Consider the following 16,608-nt stretch of genomic DNA (forward strand, 5'->3'; position numbering starts at 1 on the left):
ATCACTCTAATCTGCCTTCAGCAATACTGTGAAATAGCTTCAGCCAAAATTCCCCTTATTCCTGATGTTTCCTCTTGGTAATTTTTCACCCACTGCCTCCCTCCCCACTCCTTGGCTGTAAGTACTCACTTGCTTATGCTATATTCAGAGATGAGCTCAACATTTCTCCCCTATTGCATGATCCCATTGAAGTGGTCCCTGTATCTATTAAAATGTGCTGTTTCTTAGTTACTAAGTCATGTCCAACTCTTTGCAACCCTATGGACTGTAGCCTGTCAGGCCTCTCTGTCCATGGGATCCCCCAGGCAAGAATACTGGAGTGGGTTGCCATTTCCTTCTCTAGTGCATCTTCCCAACCCAAGGATTGAACCTATGTCTCCTGCATTGGCAGGCGGATTTTTACTTCTGAGCCGCCCAGCCACCCACATATCAACTAAAATATTCTACCCTTGAATAAGGTCTTCCTTATCAGCTTCAGCAAGTGTCATTAAATTATTTTTTCTTCATAGCATCCAGATTGGAGAAGAAGAAATAAATATATTTTAAACAGATGGTTTTTCTTTACTTCTTTGCCTTTCACTAGCAAAATTCTAAGAAAGCAGAATATGGATTAGTGAGTCTATCAAACAATATGCCTTTTTCCCTCCTATGTTGCCAGCCACATTTGAGTTTTTTTAACCTTTTAGATATAAAACCAAGATGTCACAAGTAAGTAAATTAAGGTTTATTATATAATATATAAATGTTCATGGATAATTCTCTCTGTTAATGCACAAAAAGAAAATCTGAACTTGTTACCACTTTGTTTAAACTCCTTTAATAGTCACTGTTTAAGTTGGGGGTGAAGAACAAAGTCCCTCACCTTCCCTCCAAGGCCACATGTTACCTACATGTACCGGCCTCTCTGACCCCACGTGGCTCCTCCTCGCTTCTCTTTTTGTAAACCACATTTGCCATGTTGTGATTGTCCAATTATCTAGGCTCTTTGATAACCTGACAGTCCCTCCAATGATGAAGGCACTGTGGACGGCACCTGTCTACAAGCAATAATCACCTTGCTGCAGATGAATATCCCTAGGCCCCACACAAACCTACTGAAACAAAATCTGCATTTTAACCAGATTTCCAGGAGATTCACAGGCAATAAAGTTTGAAAAGTACTGTCTAGGTCTCCTCCCACTGTGGTCTTTTGTTTTGTTTTTCTTTTGCTTCTCCTCTGAACATTGCTTTGTAAGATTTCTCATCAAATTCCAGCTTAAAGCTAGAGGTTAGGTGTGATTCTGGAATGTGAGCTACAGTTAACACGAGGAGGACAACTTGGGGTTTGCCCCTTAATGGAATCTAGAACTTCAGAATCATTAAAATCATATCTGATTAGCTCAGACAACAGGATACTAAGCAGAGCATCAAAATTTATAGATAAATGGAAATTTTCATAAACGTATCAGAAGCGTTACCTGTGGTGGAAGGTAATGGCATAAAGTATGATTTTTATTGTTAAAACTAGAGCTATCTACAATGATTGACGTTTGTAATTGTAAGGCCTACAATGCTCCATGGGACAACTGTATTTCTCATACATGTCCATGTCCACCATACACAGTAAATGCTTTGTCCTAAAGGAAATCCTTGGGTGGTATCAGGGGAATTTTAGTCCTTCATTCCTCCTTCTTCTGGCAAAAACATACACCTGTATAATTGGTTGACCGTTCTGACCAGAGAAATTAATATCAACCATAATTTCTTGAGCTTGGGAAGTGAAGTATTCAAAATGAATCAGTGTGCAAAGAATTGCTGTCTGTGTTATTGTCATTTCTGTGCTGTTGTAGATTTTTCTACTCTAGAAAGCCAAAGTATTGAAAGGATATCTACAATTTCTCGTAATTTATGGGTAAGAGAGCAATGATTTGTATAATAATAGCTATTCTTTGTATAAAAATACTGTTTAATTTATAATCATTTCAGATTGGGTTCAAAAGATGTCCAAGTAGCCAGGTAGAGAGGAAAAAAATTAATGAATTAATTGTGTATTTTTGTGACTAAAAGTTAGATATGTAAAATAGCTCTTAGAATTGTTCCTTTTAAATTAAATGTTTTATTATTTTTTAACTATAAAGATTTTATAAGGTAAATTTTGGTGAGCCAGAAAGTTAAATAATTTAAAATTAGGTTTAATGTTTCAGGTCATATGTTTCTTATATAAGAAATCATTTTAATGATTCCGACAAAAAGAATCACTCTGATTAATTAAATGCTGATTAAAACTTTTAAGGTAAATCACTTAAACATTAATTCCTCTATTCCTTCACCTACTTATAAGAATAATTTTAATATATATAGTATAGAAATATATATGTATTCAAATACAAATGAAAAATATATATCATATATGTATGTTATAAAATATACATAAATATATGTAAAATGTTTTTACATATGAAAACATATGTAAAACATGTCTTCATATGAAAAATATAAGTAAATCATATATAAGTATGTTATAAAATACATAGACAAAATTTCCCCATTGTGTTTTCTAGTATTTATGAATTAATAAGTACTTGTGGGATGATTCAATGGTAAAAAATCTGCCTGCAATGCAGGAGACACGGGTTCAGTCCCTGGGTTGCAAAGATCCCCTGGAGTAGAAAATGGCAACCTGCTCCAGTATTCTAGCATGGAGAATTCCATGGACAGAGGAGCCTGGCGGGCTGCAGTCCATGGGGTTGCAGAGTTGGACATGACTGTGAGGCTGAGCAAGCATGCAAAGTACCCCCACACATATTAAATTTGATAATTCTCAATTACTTATTGATTAGGATTGAACGAGGAAGGAAATTTTGTATACAAATCTACTTAACTGAAATTATTGGTGATCATTATATTGCCTGTATTCAAGATCCAGTTTTTTGGCTGTTTTTGATTCCCTCTCAAAACTAAATACCCCACAACTGATAGAGAGTAAAGTGCTCTCAAGTTAAATAAACAGGATTTCTAGATAAGGTCAGTTCTAATCACCCTAATAACAAAGAGAAAGCAATTTTCAATATGGAATTTTCTGACAGTACCAATATATTTATGATCAATACAAAATTTGTAAAATAAAATACAAAATTTGTAAAATAAAATTTAAAATTGAAGTCTCTTTTTCATACACAAAGTCTATAGGAAAATAAACTTTGAATAAAAATAGGTTTTCAGGACAGATAGCCTCAGGGCACACCAGTTAAAACACTCACTCCTGAGTCTCTGAACCTTTCTCTTTACAACTTCCCCTCGCTATCCGAAAGTTGAACATTCCTATGAAACCTTTTAAAAGCTGAAATGGCATAAACAGAAGAAGCTATTACCTTAGGACCTAAGATGGACAAAATAAATCAAGATAAAGTACAGATGTTCACAAACACAGTTCAGAGCTATGATGACTTGATGATAAACAGATAAATATAGTTCCCTGAGGAAGGAGCTTGGTGGCATCACTGGCTGCTGGGGGTATGTGTTGTCTCTATAATTGCTTGCTGCAAAAGAAATGCTGAATTTTGTCAAAGGCTTTCTCTGCATCTATTGAGATAATCATATGGTTTTTGTTTTTCAATTTGTTAATGTGGTGTATTACATTGATTGATTTGCGGATATTGAAGAATCCTTGCATCCCTGGGATAAAGCCCACTTGGTCATGGTGTATGATCTTTTAATGTGTTGTTGGATTCTGATTGCTAGAATTTTGTTTAGGATTTTTTGCATCTATGTTCATCAGTGATATTGGCCTATAGTTTTCTTTTTTTTGCATCTTTGTCAGGTTTTTGGTATTAGGGTGATGGTGGCCTCATAGAATGAGTTTGGAAGTTTACCTTCCTCTGCAATTTTCTGGAAGAGTTTGAGCAGGATAGGTGTTAGCTCTTCTCTAAATTTTTGGTAGAATTCAGCTGTGAAGCCGTCTGGACCTGGGCTTTTGTTTGCTGGAAGATTTTTGATTACAGTTTCAATTTCCATGCTTGTGATGGGTCTGTTAAGGTTTTCTATTTCTTCCTGGTCGAGTTTTGGAAAGTTGTACTTTTCTAAGAATTTGTCCATTTCTTCCTCGTTGTCCATTTTATTGGCATATAATTGTTGATAATAGTCTCTTATGATCCTTTGTATTTCTATGTTGTCTGTTGTGATCTCTCCACTGTCATTTCTAATTTTATTGATTTGATTTTTCTCCCTTTGTTTCTTGATGATAAAAACTCTCCAGAAAGCAGGAATAGAAGGAACATACCTCAACATAATAAAAGCTATATATGACAAACCCACAGCAAACATTATCCTCAATGGTGAAAAATTGAAAGCATTTCCTCTAAAGTCAGGAACAAAACAAGGGTGCCCACTTTCACCATTACTATTCAACATAGTTTTGGAAGTTTTGGCTACAGCAATCAGAGCAGAAAAAGAAATAAAAGGAATCCAAATTGGAAAAGAAGAAGTAAAACTCTCACTATTTGCAGATGACATGATCCTCTACATAGAAAACCCTAAAGACTCCACCAGAAAATTACTAGAACTAATCAATGATTATAGTAAAGTTGCAGGATATAAAATCAACACACAGAAATCCCTTGCATTCCTATACACTAATAATGAGAAAACAGAAAGAGAAATTAAGAAACAATTCCATTCACCATTGCAACGAAGAGAATAAAATACTTAGGAATATATCTACCTAAAGAAACTAAAGACCTATATATAGAAAACTATAAAACACTGGTGAAAGAAATCAAAGAGGACACTAATAGATGGAGAAATATACCATGTTCATGGATTGAAGAATCAATATAGTGAAAATGAGTATACTACCCAAAGCAATTTATAGATTCAATGCAATCCCTATCAAGCTACCAACAGTATTCTTCACAGAGCTAGAACAAATAATTTCACAATTTGTATGGAAATACAAAAAAACCTCGAATAGCCAAAGCGATCTTGAGAAAGAAAAATGGAACTGGAGGAATCAACCTACCTGACTTCAGGCTCTACTACAAAGCCACAGTTATCAAGACAGTATGGTACTGGCACAAAGACAGAAATATAGATCAATGGAACAAAATAGAAAGCCCAGAGATAAATCCACGCACATATGGACACCTTATCTTTGACAAAGGAGGCAAGAATATACAGTGGATTAAAGACAATCTCTTTAACAAGTGGTGCTGGGAAATCTGGTCAACCACTTGTAAAAGAATGAAACTAGAACACTTTCTAACACCATATACAAAAATAAACTCAAAATGGATTAAAGATCTCAACATAAGACCAGAAACTATAAAACTCTAGAGGAGAACATAGGCAAAACACTCTCTGACATACATCACAGCAGGATCCTCTATGACCCACCTCCCAGAATATTGGAAATAAAAGCAAAAATAAACAAATGGGACCTAATTAAACTTAAAAGCTTCTGCACATCAAAGGAAACTATTAGCAAGGTGAAAAGACAGCCTTCAGAATGGGAGAAAATAATAGCAAATGAAGCAACCGACAAACAACTAATCTCAAAAATATACAAGCAACTCCTACAGCTCAACTCCAGAAAAATAAATGACCCAATCAAAAAAATGGGCCAAAGATCTAAATAGACATTTCTCCAAAGAAGACATACAGATGGCTAACAAACACTTGAAAAGATGTTCAACATCACTCTTTATCAGAGAAATGCAAATCAAAACCACTATGAGGTACCATTTCACACCAGTCAGAATGGCTGCGATCAAAAGTCTACAAATAATAAATGCTGGAGAGGGTGTGGAGAAAAGGGAACCCTCTTACACTGTTGGTGGGAATGCAAATTAGTACAGCCACTATGGAGAACAGTGTGGAGATTCCTTAAAAAACTGGAAATAGAACTGCCTTATGATCCAGCAATCCCACTGCTGGGCATACACACTGAGAAACCAGAAGGGAAAGAGACACGTGTACCCCAATGTTCATCATGGCACTGTTTATAATAGCCAGGACATGGAAGCAACCTAGATGTCCATCAGCAGATGAATGGATAAGAAAGCTGTGGTACATATACACAATGGAGTATTACTCAGCCATTAAAAAGAATACATTTGAATCAGTTCTAATGAGGTGGATGAAACTGGAGACTATTATACAGAGTGAAGTAAGCCAGAAGGAAAAACATAAATACAGTATACTAACATGTATATGGAATTTAGAAAGATGGTAACGATAACCCTGTATGCGAGACAGCAAAGAGACACTGATGTATAGAACAGTCTTATGGACTCTGTGGGAGAGGGTGGGAAGATTTGGGAGAATGTCATTGAAACATGTGAAATGTCATGTATGAAACGAGATGCCAGTCCAGGTTCAGTGCGATGCTGGATGCTTGGGGCTGGTGCGCTGGGAAGGCCCAGGGGATGGTATGGGGAGGTTGGGAGGGAGGAGGGTTCAGGATGGGGAGCATGTGATTTTTTTAAAAATAAAAAAAAATAAAAAAAAAAAAAAAAAAAAAAAAAAAAAAAAAAAAAAAAAAAAAAAAAGAAATGCTGAGCACTGCTTTTGCCTTTTTATTGGTAATAGCAAAATTCCTCTTCAGATCTCACTCGGTTATTAATATGGTTCTTTCACACAAGAGAAGTGGCAGTAAAGCAAACTTTTGAATAGAGAGGCATACCTGTATTTCCTCTTTGGTCTTTCTTGGATACTGCCTCTCTCAGATACTTCCTTGTCAGCTCTTTGGGTTGTCTTTCCTATACTTATCCATCTATGTCTCTGATATTTTCCATCTATTACCACCTCTCTGCTGTTTTCCTTTCATCAATATATACTGCCTTCCCACTTTTCCTGTTTCTTTTCTCCTCTCAATTCCTTCCTTTCCCATTTTTGGAAAACTTTCATTAAAATGTTCTAGAGAAAAAAGAAAACCCTGTAAGTGTCTAGAAGTACAGAAAAGCCAATGGTTCTCTACCTTTCTTGGGGTACTCCGTACCCTTCCCAGAGAAGGCAATGGCACCCCACTCCAGTACTCTTGCCTGGAAAATCCCATGGACGGAGGAGCCTGGTAGGCTGCAGTCCATGGGGTCATGAAGAGTCGGACACAACTGAGCGACTTCACTTTCACTTTTCACCTTCATGCATTGGAAAAGGAAATGGCAACCCACTCCAGTGTTCTTGCCTGGAGAATCCCGGGGACGTGGGAGCCTGGTGGGCTGCCGTCTATGGGGTCGCACAGAGTCGGACACGACTGAAGCGGCTTAGCAGTAGCAGTCTGTCCTTCATGTAGTTCTCTTTGAGTATCTTTTCTCTCTTTAAGTTCACAACACTCAGCTTTCCAGTTTCCATCCTGCTTTTCGGCTTAGAACTCTTTTCTGGTCTCTCCCTAGTCTTTCTCTGTTGTGAACTAGGACTCTTGGTTACCACAGGAAGTGAGTTAATTGAATGGAAACGGCTCCAGCATAGCAATGCAAGAGAGAATGGAGAAATTGGGTGAAAAAACAATCTGGAACAGAAGGAAGGAAGCAAAGGAGCCAATCGACAGCCAAAATCATGTCCCAACACCAGCTCAATGAGACCTGCTGTCACGACTGTTGAATTTGGAATGCCAGCTGACACAATGCCACGGCCATGGATGCAGGATGCATTTGCTGGAGTCTTGATATTGCTCTTTGCAACCAATATTCTCTTTTGTTCCTGTACCTTTTCTCTTTTATTTCCATATTCTAAATGGAAGTTTTGTGGATTTGGTTTGCCAAATCTAGATCAAGTTCCCTCACTCTGTGTGCAACAGGAATGGAAAAGTCAGATTCTAGCTCTGTTGGCTTCTATTTTAAAATTAAAATTAAGTTTTACACATAGTTGGTTTACAATGTTGTGTTAGTTTCTGCTGTACAGCAAAGTGAATCAGTTATACATATACATAGGCATATACCTAGTCTTTTTAAATTCTTTTCCCATATAGGTCATTATGGCCATCATCTTTTGTCTTCTTGAATGGGTGATACCTCTACCAGCCACCAAGACTATGTGGCAGAAAAATAGATCAGATGTTGGCTATCAAATATATGCTGTGTATCCACTGTGCAACCTCTTTAATATAACTTCCTCAAGTTTCTTTCCATGTCCTTCTTTATGCACACTCTTCAATTGATAGGTTATTAATAAATATACTTTCAGCTACTCCCCAAACTCCTAAGACATTACTTATATTAAGGTATAGTAAGAAAGTTATGACCAACCTAGATAGCATATTAAAAAGCAGAGACATTACTTTGCCAACAAAGGTCCGTCTAGTCAAGGCTATGGTTTTTCCAGTGGTCATGTAGGGATGTGAGAGTTGGACTGTGAAGAAAGCTGAGCACCAAAGAATTGATGCTTTTGAACTGTGGTGCTGGATAAGACTCATGAGAGTCCCTTGGACTGCAAGGAGATCCAACCAGTCCATTCTAAAGGAGATCAGTCCTGGGTGTTCTTTGGAAGGACTGATGCTAAAGCTGAAACTCCAATACTTTGGCCACCTCATGCGAAGAGTTGACTCATTGGAAAAGACTCTGATGCTGGGAGGGGTTGGAGGCAGGAGGAGAAGGGGATGACAGAGGATGAGATGGCTGGATGGCATCACTGACTCGATGGACGTGGGTCTGAGTGAACTCCGGGAGTTGGTGATGGACAGGGAGGCCTGGCGTGCTGTGATTCATGGGGTCACAAAGAGTTGGACATGATTGAGCGACTGAACTGAACTTAACTGAGGCTCATATTACTAAGTACATCTCCTCTTAATGTTCAGAGGATGCTCGCTCCACAAACTGGCCTCTGCAGCTGAGATCTTGATTTCAATTTTTGATGATTATCTAGTCATCAGGACCTAGTGTCTGCACTTTGAATTCTTTTGCATCTATCTCTTTGTCTCTCTCATAACTACCAAAGTTATATTGCCAATGGACTAGGCACTATACATGCATTTGAATCACTTGTGCAGCATTTTTAAAAGTACAGATTGTTAGAACTCCATCTTGATCCACTGAATTAATTTCTACAGTAATATCTCACAATATATATCCTGCATAAAAAGCTCCACAAACAATTCTGGTGGATAATCTGGTTAGAAATCCCCTGGACAATAGCAACTTTTTCCTGAAGAGTATCCCTGACCCCAGCTTCTCCTCCATGACATCTATTTTCTGCACTAATGAAAAACTAAATTAAAATACTCTCCAGTGTCTTTCCCTGTCTTGAAAACTTTCACTACATACATATTACCTGAGGCAAAGAGTTCAAGATCCTTCACATGGTATTCAATTTATTTTATAATCCTGCTTCTTTTAAACATCTGTTCCCTTGACTGATAATCCATATCCCAGACTCAGAATTTCCCTACCACAGTCTATCAAGTCCCCACAAATTTAGCAAATAGTTAGAATGTCTCTTTTATGTAAATGTATTAATTCCCACACATTATTTGAACTGAAATTATTGTACTGACTGGCATCTCTTCAGATCCCCCAAATAGTTTACTATAGTAATATTTTATGAAAGTAAAAGGACATTCTGGTAGACGTATGATTTATTTTGACTCCACTTTCCAAGCTTTCATTTCATGAAACCGTAGTGAATGTTCTTTCTACATTTTTTGCATTTTATTTCAGGAGACTTCCAGTGAAGATATGGAAAAGGAAAATATAACATTGCTGACAGAGTTTGTTCTCACAGGACTAAAGTATCAACCACAGTGGCAAATCCCCTTGTTCCTGGTATTCTTGGTGATGTACCTCATCACCACTGTGGGGAACCTTGGCCTTATTGCTCTCATCTGGAATGACTCTCAGCTTCACATCCCCATGTACTTATTCCTTGGGAGTTTGGCACTTGTGGATACTTCCATATCATCCACAGTGACTCCCAAGATGCTGGTCAACTTCTTCATCAAAAGCAAGACAATATCTCTCTCTGAATGCATGGTACAATTTTTTTCCTTTACAGTCAGTGCAACCACAGAATGCTTTCTCTTGGCAAGTATGGCATATGATCGCTATGTGGCCATATGCAATCCTTTACTTTATCCAGTGATTATGACGAATAGACTATGCATGCGACTGTTGGTCTCATCATTTGTAGGTGGTGTTCTTCATGCCTTTATTCATATAGGATTTTTATTTAGATTAACCTTCTGCAGTTACAACACAATACATAACTTTTACTGTGATATTATGCCACTGTTCAAAATTTCTTGTACTGACCCTTTTATTAATATTCTTATGGTTTTTATTTTCTCTGGTTCAATACAGGTGTTCACCATTCTGATTGTGCTTATTTCTTATACACTAGTTCTCTTAACAATTTTAAAAAAGAAGTCTGTTCAAGGTATAAGGAAGGCCTTCTCCACCTGTGGAGCCCACCTCCTGTCTGTCTCTTTATACTATGGGCCTCTTCTCTCCATGTATATTCGTCCTGGATCCACACAATCAGATGATCATGATATGATGGACTCTCTCTTTTACACTGTCATAATCCCTTTGTTAAATCCAATTATCTATAGCCTGAGAAATAAGAAAGTCATAGACTCATTGACGAAAATTTTAAAGAGGAATATTTAGGTCTCATAATATCTGTTCTCTTTCCATTAAAACAGTCATAAAACTGCAGATCAGATTTTGTTATGTGTCGACTAGTGTCCAATTTTTTGTAGTTATAACTGTCATTATTTTAATGACCTAAAATGTTAGTTTATAATAAATTCCTTAAAATGTCTATAGTTTTTTCAAAAACACAAAGGAATTTTAATTAGGTGTTCATATAATACTAAAATAACTAAAGCAGAAAACACATGAAAACATTTTACATGCTTGTATATTCTTCAATATAGTTTTATAAGTGAATTTATTAAGTATAGTTTAAGCACTAAACTAGTGCTGTACCATTGAAAATTACTTGAGCATGATGTCTTTGATACAATATAGCTGTATGAAAGTGAAAGTGAAAGTCAGTTGTTCAGTTGTGTCTGACTCTTTGCAACCCCAAGGAATGCAGCCTGTCAGCCTCCCCTGTCCATGGAATTCTCCAGGCAAGAACATTGGAGTGGGTAGCCATTCCCTTCTTCCCTTCTCAAGGGGATCTTCCCAACCCAGAGATCGAACCCAGTTTCCCACATTGCAGGTGGATTCTTTACCGTCTGAGCCAGCAGGGAAGCCCAATATATACAATATAGTTGTATAGCCTGGAGACACATATCACATTTAACTCCACAGCAGAGGTGGGCTTGTGTTTGAGTGAACAGAGGCAAATCCCAGGAGTTCTGCTAGCCATCAAAAAGTCTTTTACTCCACTTTATTTGAAATATGTTGAATCTCACTTCTTGTGGGGACCAATTCACCAATTTCATCAATTCCAACCTAATCAGGAACACCCTCACAGAAACACCCCCAAATAATGTTTAAGTAGATATCTGGACAGCCCATGGATTAGTTGACACATAAAATTAACAACTACAAGTTCACTTGCTGTCAGCTTAGTGGCCATACACATATCTTAAAATTATAATCTATTTCTAAATAATGATAATAACAAGGAATAATTCCACCTAACATGATACAACTCTGCTGTGTACAACCAAAATGTATTACCTCTTCCCAAGAGTGGAGGTAAAATCTTTGAGTGAGGTTTACTATTCATTTTCTTTGATATCAGGTAATACAATGTCAAATTAACAACACTTAATTATGATAATATAAAGTCAGTACATCTTATGCCTCATGATAAGGGAATAAGAATGGAAAGAAAACAAACACAAGTGCTGTACAGACACAAATGTATTCATATAAACTAAGAAGGAAATCTCTTGGCAATTACAATCCTCCCATCTATAACTGGACGTGTCATTGTTGTTGGTATTTTAACTAACTTCTTTTACTACCCATTCTGTGTTCTCTTTGCCTTCAGCAAGCACCTGACTCAGGTGGTCATTGTTCTTCACTTGGTTCAGTTCAGTTCAGTTCAGTCGCTCAGTTGGGTCCGACTCTTTGCGACCTCATGAATTGCAGCACGCCAGGCCTCCCATCGATTACCAACTCCCGGAGTTCACTCAAACTCACGTCCATTGAGTCGGTGATGCCATCCAGCCATCTCATCCTTTGTTGTCCCCTTCTCCTCCTGCCCCCAATCTGTCCCAACAACAGAGTCTTTTCCAAAGAGTCAACTTTTCGCATGAAGTGGCCAAAGTACTGGAGTTTCAGCTTTAGCATCAGTCCTTCCAAAGAACACCCAGGACTGATCTCCTTTAGGATAGACTGGTTGGATCTCCTTGCAGTCCAGGGACTCTCAAGAGTCTTATCCAGCACCACAGTTCAAAAGCATCAATTCTTCAGCGCTCAGCTTTCTTCACAGTCCAACTCTCACATCCATACATGACCCTGGAAAAACCATAATCTTGACTAGACAGACCTTTGTTGGCAAAGTAATGTCTCTGCTTTTTAATATGTTATCTAGGCCGGTCATAACTTTCCTTTCAAGGAGTAAGTGTCTTTTAATTTTATGGCTGTAATCACCATCTGCAGTGATTTTGGAGTCCCGAAAAATAAAGTCTGACACTCTTTCCACTGTTTCCCCATCTATTTCCCATGAAGTGATGGGCCTGGATGCCATGATCTTAGTTTTCTGAATGTTGAGCTTTAAGCCAACTTTTTCACTCTCCTCTTTCACTTTCATCAAGAGGCTCTTCAGTTCCTCTTCACTTTCTACCATAAGGGTGTTGTCATCTGCATATCTGAGGTTATTGATATTTCTAAGGGCAATCTTGATTCCAGCTTGTGCTTCTTCCAGCCCAGCGTTTCTCATGATGTTCTCTGCATATAAGTTAAATAAGCAGGGTGACAATATACAGCCTTGATGTACTCCTTTTCCTATTTGGAACCAGTCTGTTGCTCCATATCCAGTTCTAACTGTTGCTTCCTGACCTGCATATAGGTTTCTCAAGAGGCAGGTCAGGTGGTCTGGTATTCCCATCTCTTTCAGAACACACAGTCAAATGCTTTGGCATAGTCAATAAAGCAGAAATAGATGTTTTTCTGCAACTCTCTTGCTTTTTTGATGATCCAGCAGATGTTGGCAATTTGATCTCTGGTTCCTCTGCCTTTTCTAAAACCAGCTTGAACATCTGGAAGTTCACGGTTCACGTATTGCTGAAGCCTGGCTGGAGAATTTTGAACATTACTTTACTAACGTGTGAGATGAGTGCAATTGTGCAGTAGTTTGAGCATTCTTTGGCATTGCCTTTCTTTGGGATTGGAATGAAAACTGACCTTTTCCAGTCCTGTGGCCACTGCTGAGCTTTCCAAATGGTGAATGACATTCACCACATGAATGTCAACATTCATCAATACCACCATTAATGTCAACAGTACCAACATTCTTCACTTGGTAGAATGACCCAAATTTCTAAAGAGTCTGGGCCATTAGAACTATTGTGTGGTTTGGCCTCAAAGTTTTTCATTGACCATAATCATGAGAATAACAATGCTAAGAGATACCCTAGAGGGTGTTGTGTATTCCAGACATACTTTTTATTACCTTTTTGTGGAGGAGTCCAGTTTCCTCTTGTTACTTGCTATCAATCACCTCACCCAACATAGCAACTCATTTCTTTGTCTCATGATTCAAAGAAATGGAAAGTCAAAGGGCCTGAGTGGTAGTCTACTTTCAGACCAATGGAAGCATTGCTGTCTGTCTTGGTGGAACCAGGCTGTCCCGCTAGAAGTTTTTCCCTTCACCATTGTCCTTCCTGAATGTCACAGAGAGGAGCTGCGTGCAGCAGCTCTCCGCTTTCTGATGGTGCCCGCATACCATGCAGAACCATCTGTAGGTCAGGCCCCAGACTTCTTGGCCAACTAATTATAAGGACACAGGCCCCAGCTGGGGCACAGAAGGCTTTGCGGCAGGATTGGAGGCCAATAGCATTGGAACCACTTCTTCAAGTAATGTATTTGTGCCTTCAGGGCCTTTCCTGCTTGATCAAGTGTATGCTGTTTCTATTTGATGAAGGAATGCTTCTGTGCACACTGAAATTTATGGTTAGTGGGTCAGATAACATCCAATTTGTCAAGGGAAGCTCCAGTATCATAGCAAATTAGTGGTCCATGGTTAAACATTCATTTTTTTACCAAGGTTAACTATCAGGCCTACAGCTGTTTCTCTACAGTAGAGTAGTTTCCACAGAGGATGGCAGTGCTTTGCTCAAAATTCTAAGGGCTTGCATTTCGATCTCCCTCCAGAGGCTGATTAAAGGCTCCAAGGAGCTGTCACTGCTGATTCAGGCTCCACTGGATCTGCTGGATATGGCCCGAGAGGCAGAACAGCGTGCACAACGGCCTACACACGGTACAAACAAATCCTTCTTTTGCTCCGAGCTCCACTCAAAACTAGCAATTGGTAACTGGCTGGAATAACACACCCAAATAAGGATATTACTGCCTCCACAGTTCACAGAGGCACATTATGCATTGTGCTTCTCTTTTGGTTTCAACAAGGGCCAGATATAACAACTTACCCTTAACCTTAGAAGGTTTTTTTTTTGACAAGCTCTGTATCACTAAAAGTGAAGTCGCTCAGTCGTGTCCGACTCTTTGCAACCCTGTGGACTGTAGCCCACCAGGCTCCTCCGTCCATGGGATTCTCCAGGCAAGAATCCTGGAGTGGGTTGTCATTTCCTTCTCCAGGGGATCTTCCTGACCCAGGGATCGAACCCCAGTCTCCCACATTGCAGGCAGACGCTTTAACCTCTGAGCCTCCAGGGAAGCCACCAGGTGTCTGTATCACTGGACACCTACAAATTTCACTGAAACAGAAGACCCCTGAACTGTCGTTATATTTATTTTCTACCCTTGTCCTGCAAGTGGCTTCCTACTAAATACTACTTCTTACTAAGACTGATAAGCACAATGTTATTCAGGTAACAGACTAAAATGATATAATATTTACAAATCATACATTTTATAAAAGTCTTGTATCCATAATAGATGAAACAGTCCCAATACTCATAATAAAGACAAATAAAATCAACCTAAAATGGGTGAGATATTTGAACAAACACTCCATCAAAAAAAGATATAGAGATGTCAAAGAAAGATGCAAAAAGACACTATAAAAATTAGTTACTAGGGAAATGCAAATAAAAGTAAAATAAGCTATTATCAAAATGACTAAAATTGAAAAGACCGTCCATACTGGAAGCGGTAATACAGGTATTTGTGCTCAAGGATAGACAACCAAATAAGTTAGGAAGTAATGACCCCAAAATAAAGAAGACAGCATACTGAGGGCAAGTGTTGGTTGTGTTGAAGCTACCACTACACATCACATACCCCACTCTATTCCTCTATGCATTTTTCACATGACTCCTCTCTTCTATGATATTTTTCTCCTCTATTTTGGCTTTCGTCAGCAAAATTCTAAGGAAGCAGATCAATAAGTCTATGATGCTGTTTGCTTCCCCTCATCCAAGTCCGAAGTGGAGATTAAGCATTTTCTTTTGTTACTCAGATGTCACATCAAATTATCAAAAATAAGTAAGTTAACGTTTATCGAATGAATTACACTGACAACTTTCTCTGTTGATGCAAAAAAGGAAAATCTGATCATTGTACAACTATTTAAAAATCCCATAAGAGTTTTCCTTTAAATTGGGATATAGAACAAAGTCTCTGACCTGGTCTTCAAGGTCCTGTGTTACCCACATAAGCTGGCCTCCCTGACCCTATTTGGTTTCTCCTTGTATCCCTCTTTTCAGCTATAATAATTTTGACTTGATTTACAAAATGTCAAATTGTCAGCTGAAAAATGGAAAAAAAAAAGTGAGTAATCTGCATATTTTATTTTTGAGGGTAAAATCTGGATAAGCAAAATAGCTCTAAGAACATAATATACTCTTTATTTAATTATCTGGTTAACATATTTTGGTGAACTAGAACTACAAACAAATGAACGATAGTTTAAGGATTTAGGTCATAATGTTTTCTGGATAAGAAATCTTTCTGATAATTGTGTTCAAAATGTTTATTTGATTTAATTACCCGCATTCTCTAAATCACTTACATAGTAATCTCTATTCTTTCACCCACTTCTGACAATAATTTCGTAAAATATACCTGTACACACACAGACAGAAAAATGCAGAAAATGTTTCTCCAGTGCTTTTCTCAGATTTATGACTTAATAAGTACCCACATTTCAAATTGAGAATTTTTTAATGTTTAGTGATTTGGGATTGAGTGGAAGGATGTTTACTCATAATAAATGTACATTTAACAACTTAAATTGTTAGCACAGGATATTTATATTGCCTTTATTCAGTTCCAGTCTTTGCTCAATTTTATTTCACTAATAAAACCTGTGGAGACGCAAATGCTGTGCATGTAAACCAGAAGGATTTCTAGAGAAAGTCAGCTCTAATCACAATAATAACAAAGTAAAAGCATCTTTTAAAAATGAAAATATTTGTAGACTTTTGGATCGCAGCCATTCTGACTGGTGTGAAATGGTACCTCATAGTGGTTTTGATTTGCATTTCTCTGATAATGAGTGATGTTGAGCATCTTTTCATGTGTTTGTTAGCCATCTGTATGTCTTCTTTGGAGAAAT

General features: G+C 37.9%; 1 protein-coding gene across 1 annotated transcript; it reads left to right on the top strand.

Moving 5' to 3' along the window:
* Positions 1-9,623: 9,623 nt before the first annotated feature.
* LOC102269485 (olfactory receptor 5H2) lies at positions 9,624-10,574 on the top strand. The gene has a single exon (XM_005905415.2). It carries the CDS (start codon positions 9,645-9,647, stop codon positions 10,572-10,574), a length of 930 nt encoding a protein of 309 aa, XP_005905477.2. The 5' UTR covers positions 9,624-9,644.
* Positions 10,575-16,608: the final 6,034 nt, after the last annotated feature.

Source organism: Bos mutus, chromosome 1 (assembly GCF_027580195.1).
Source record: "Bos mutus isolate GX-2022 chromosome 1, NWIPB_WYAK_1.1, whole genome shotgun sequence".
Taxonomy (NCBI): domain Eukaryota; kingdom Metazoa; phylum Chordata; class Mammalia; order Artiodactyla; family Bovidae; genus Bos; species Bos mutus.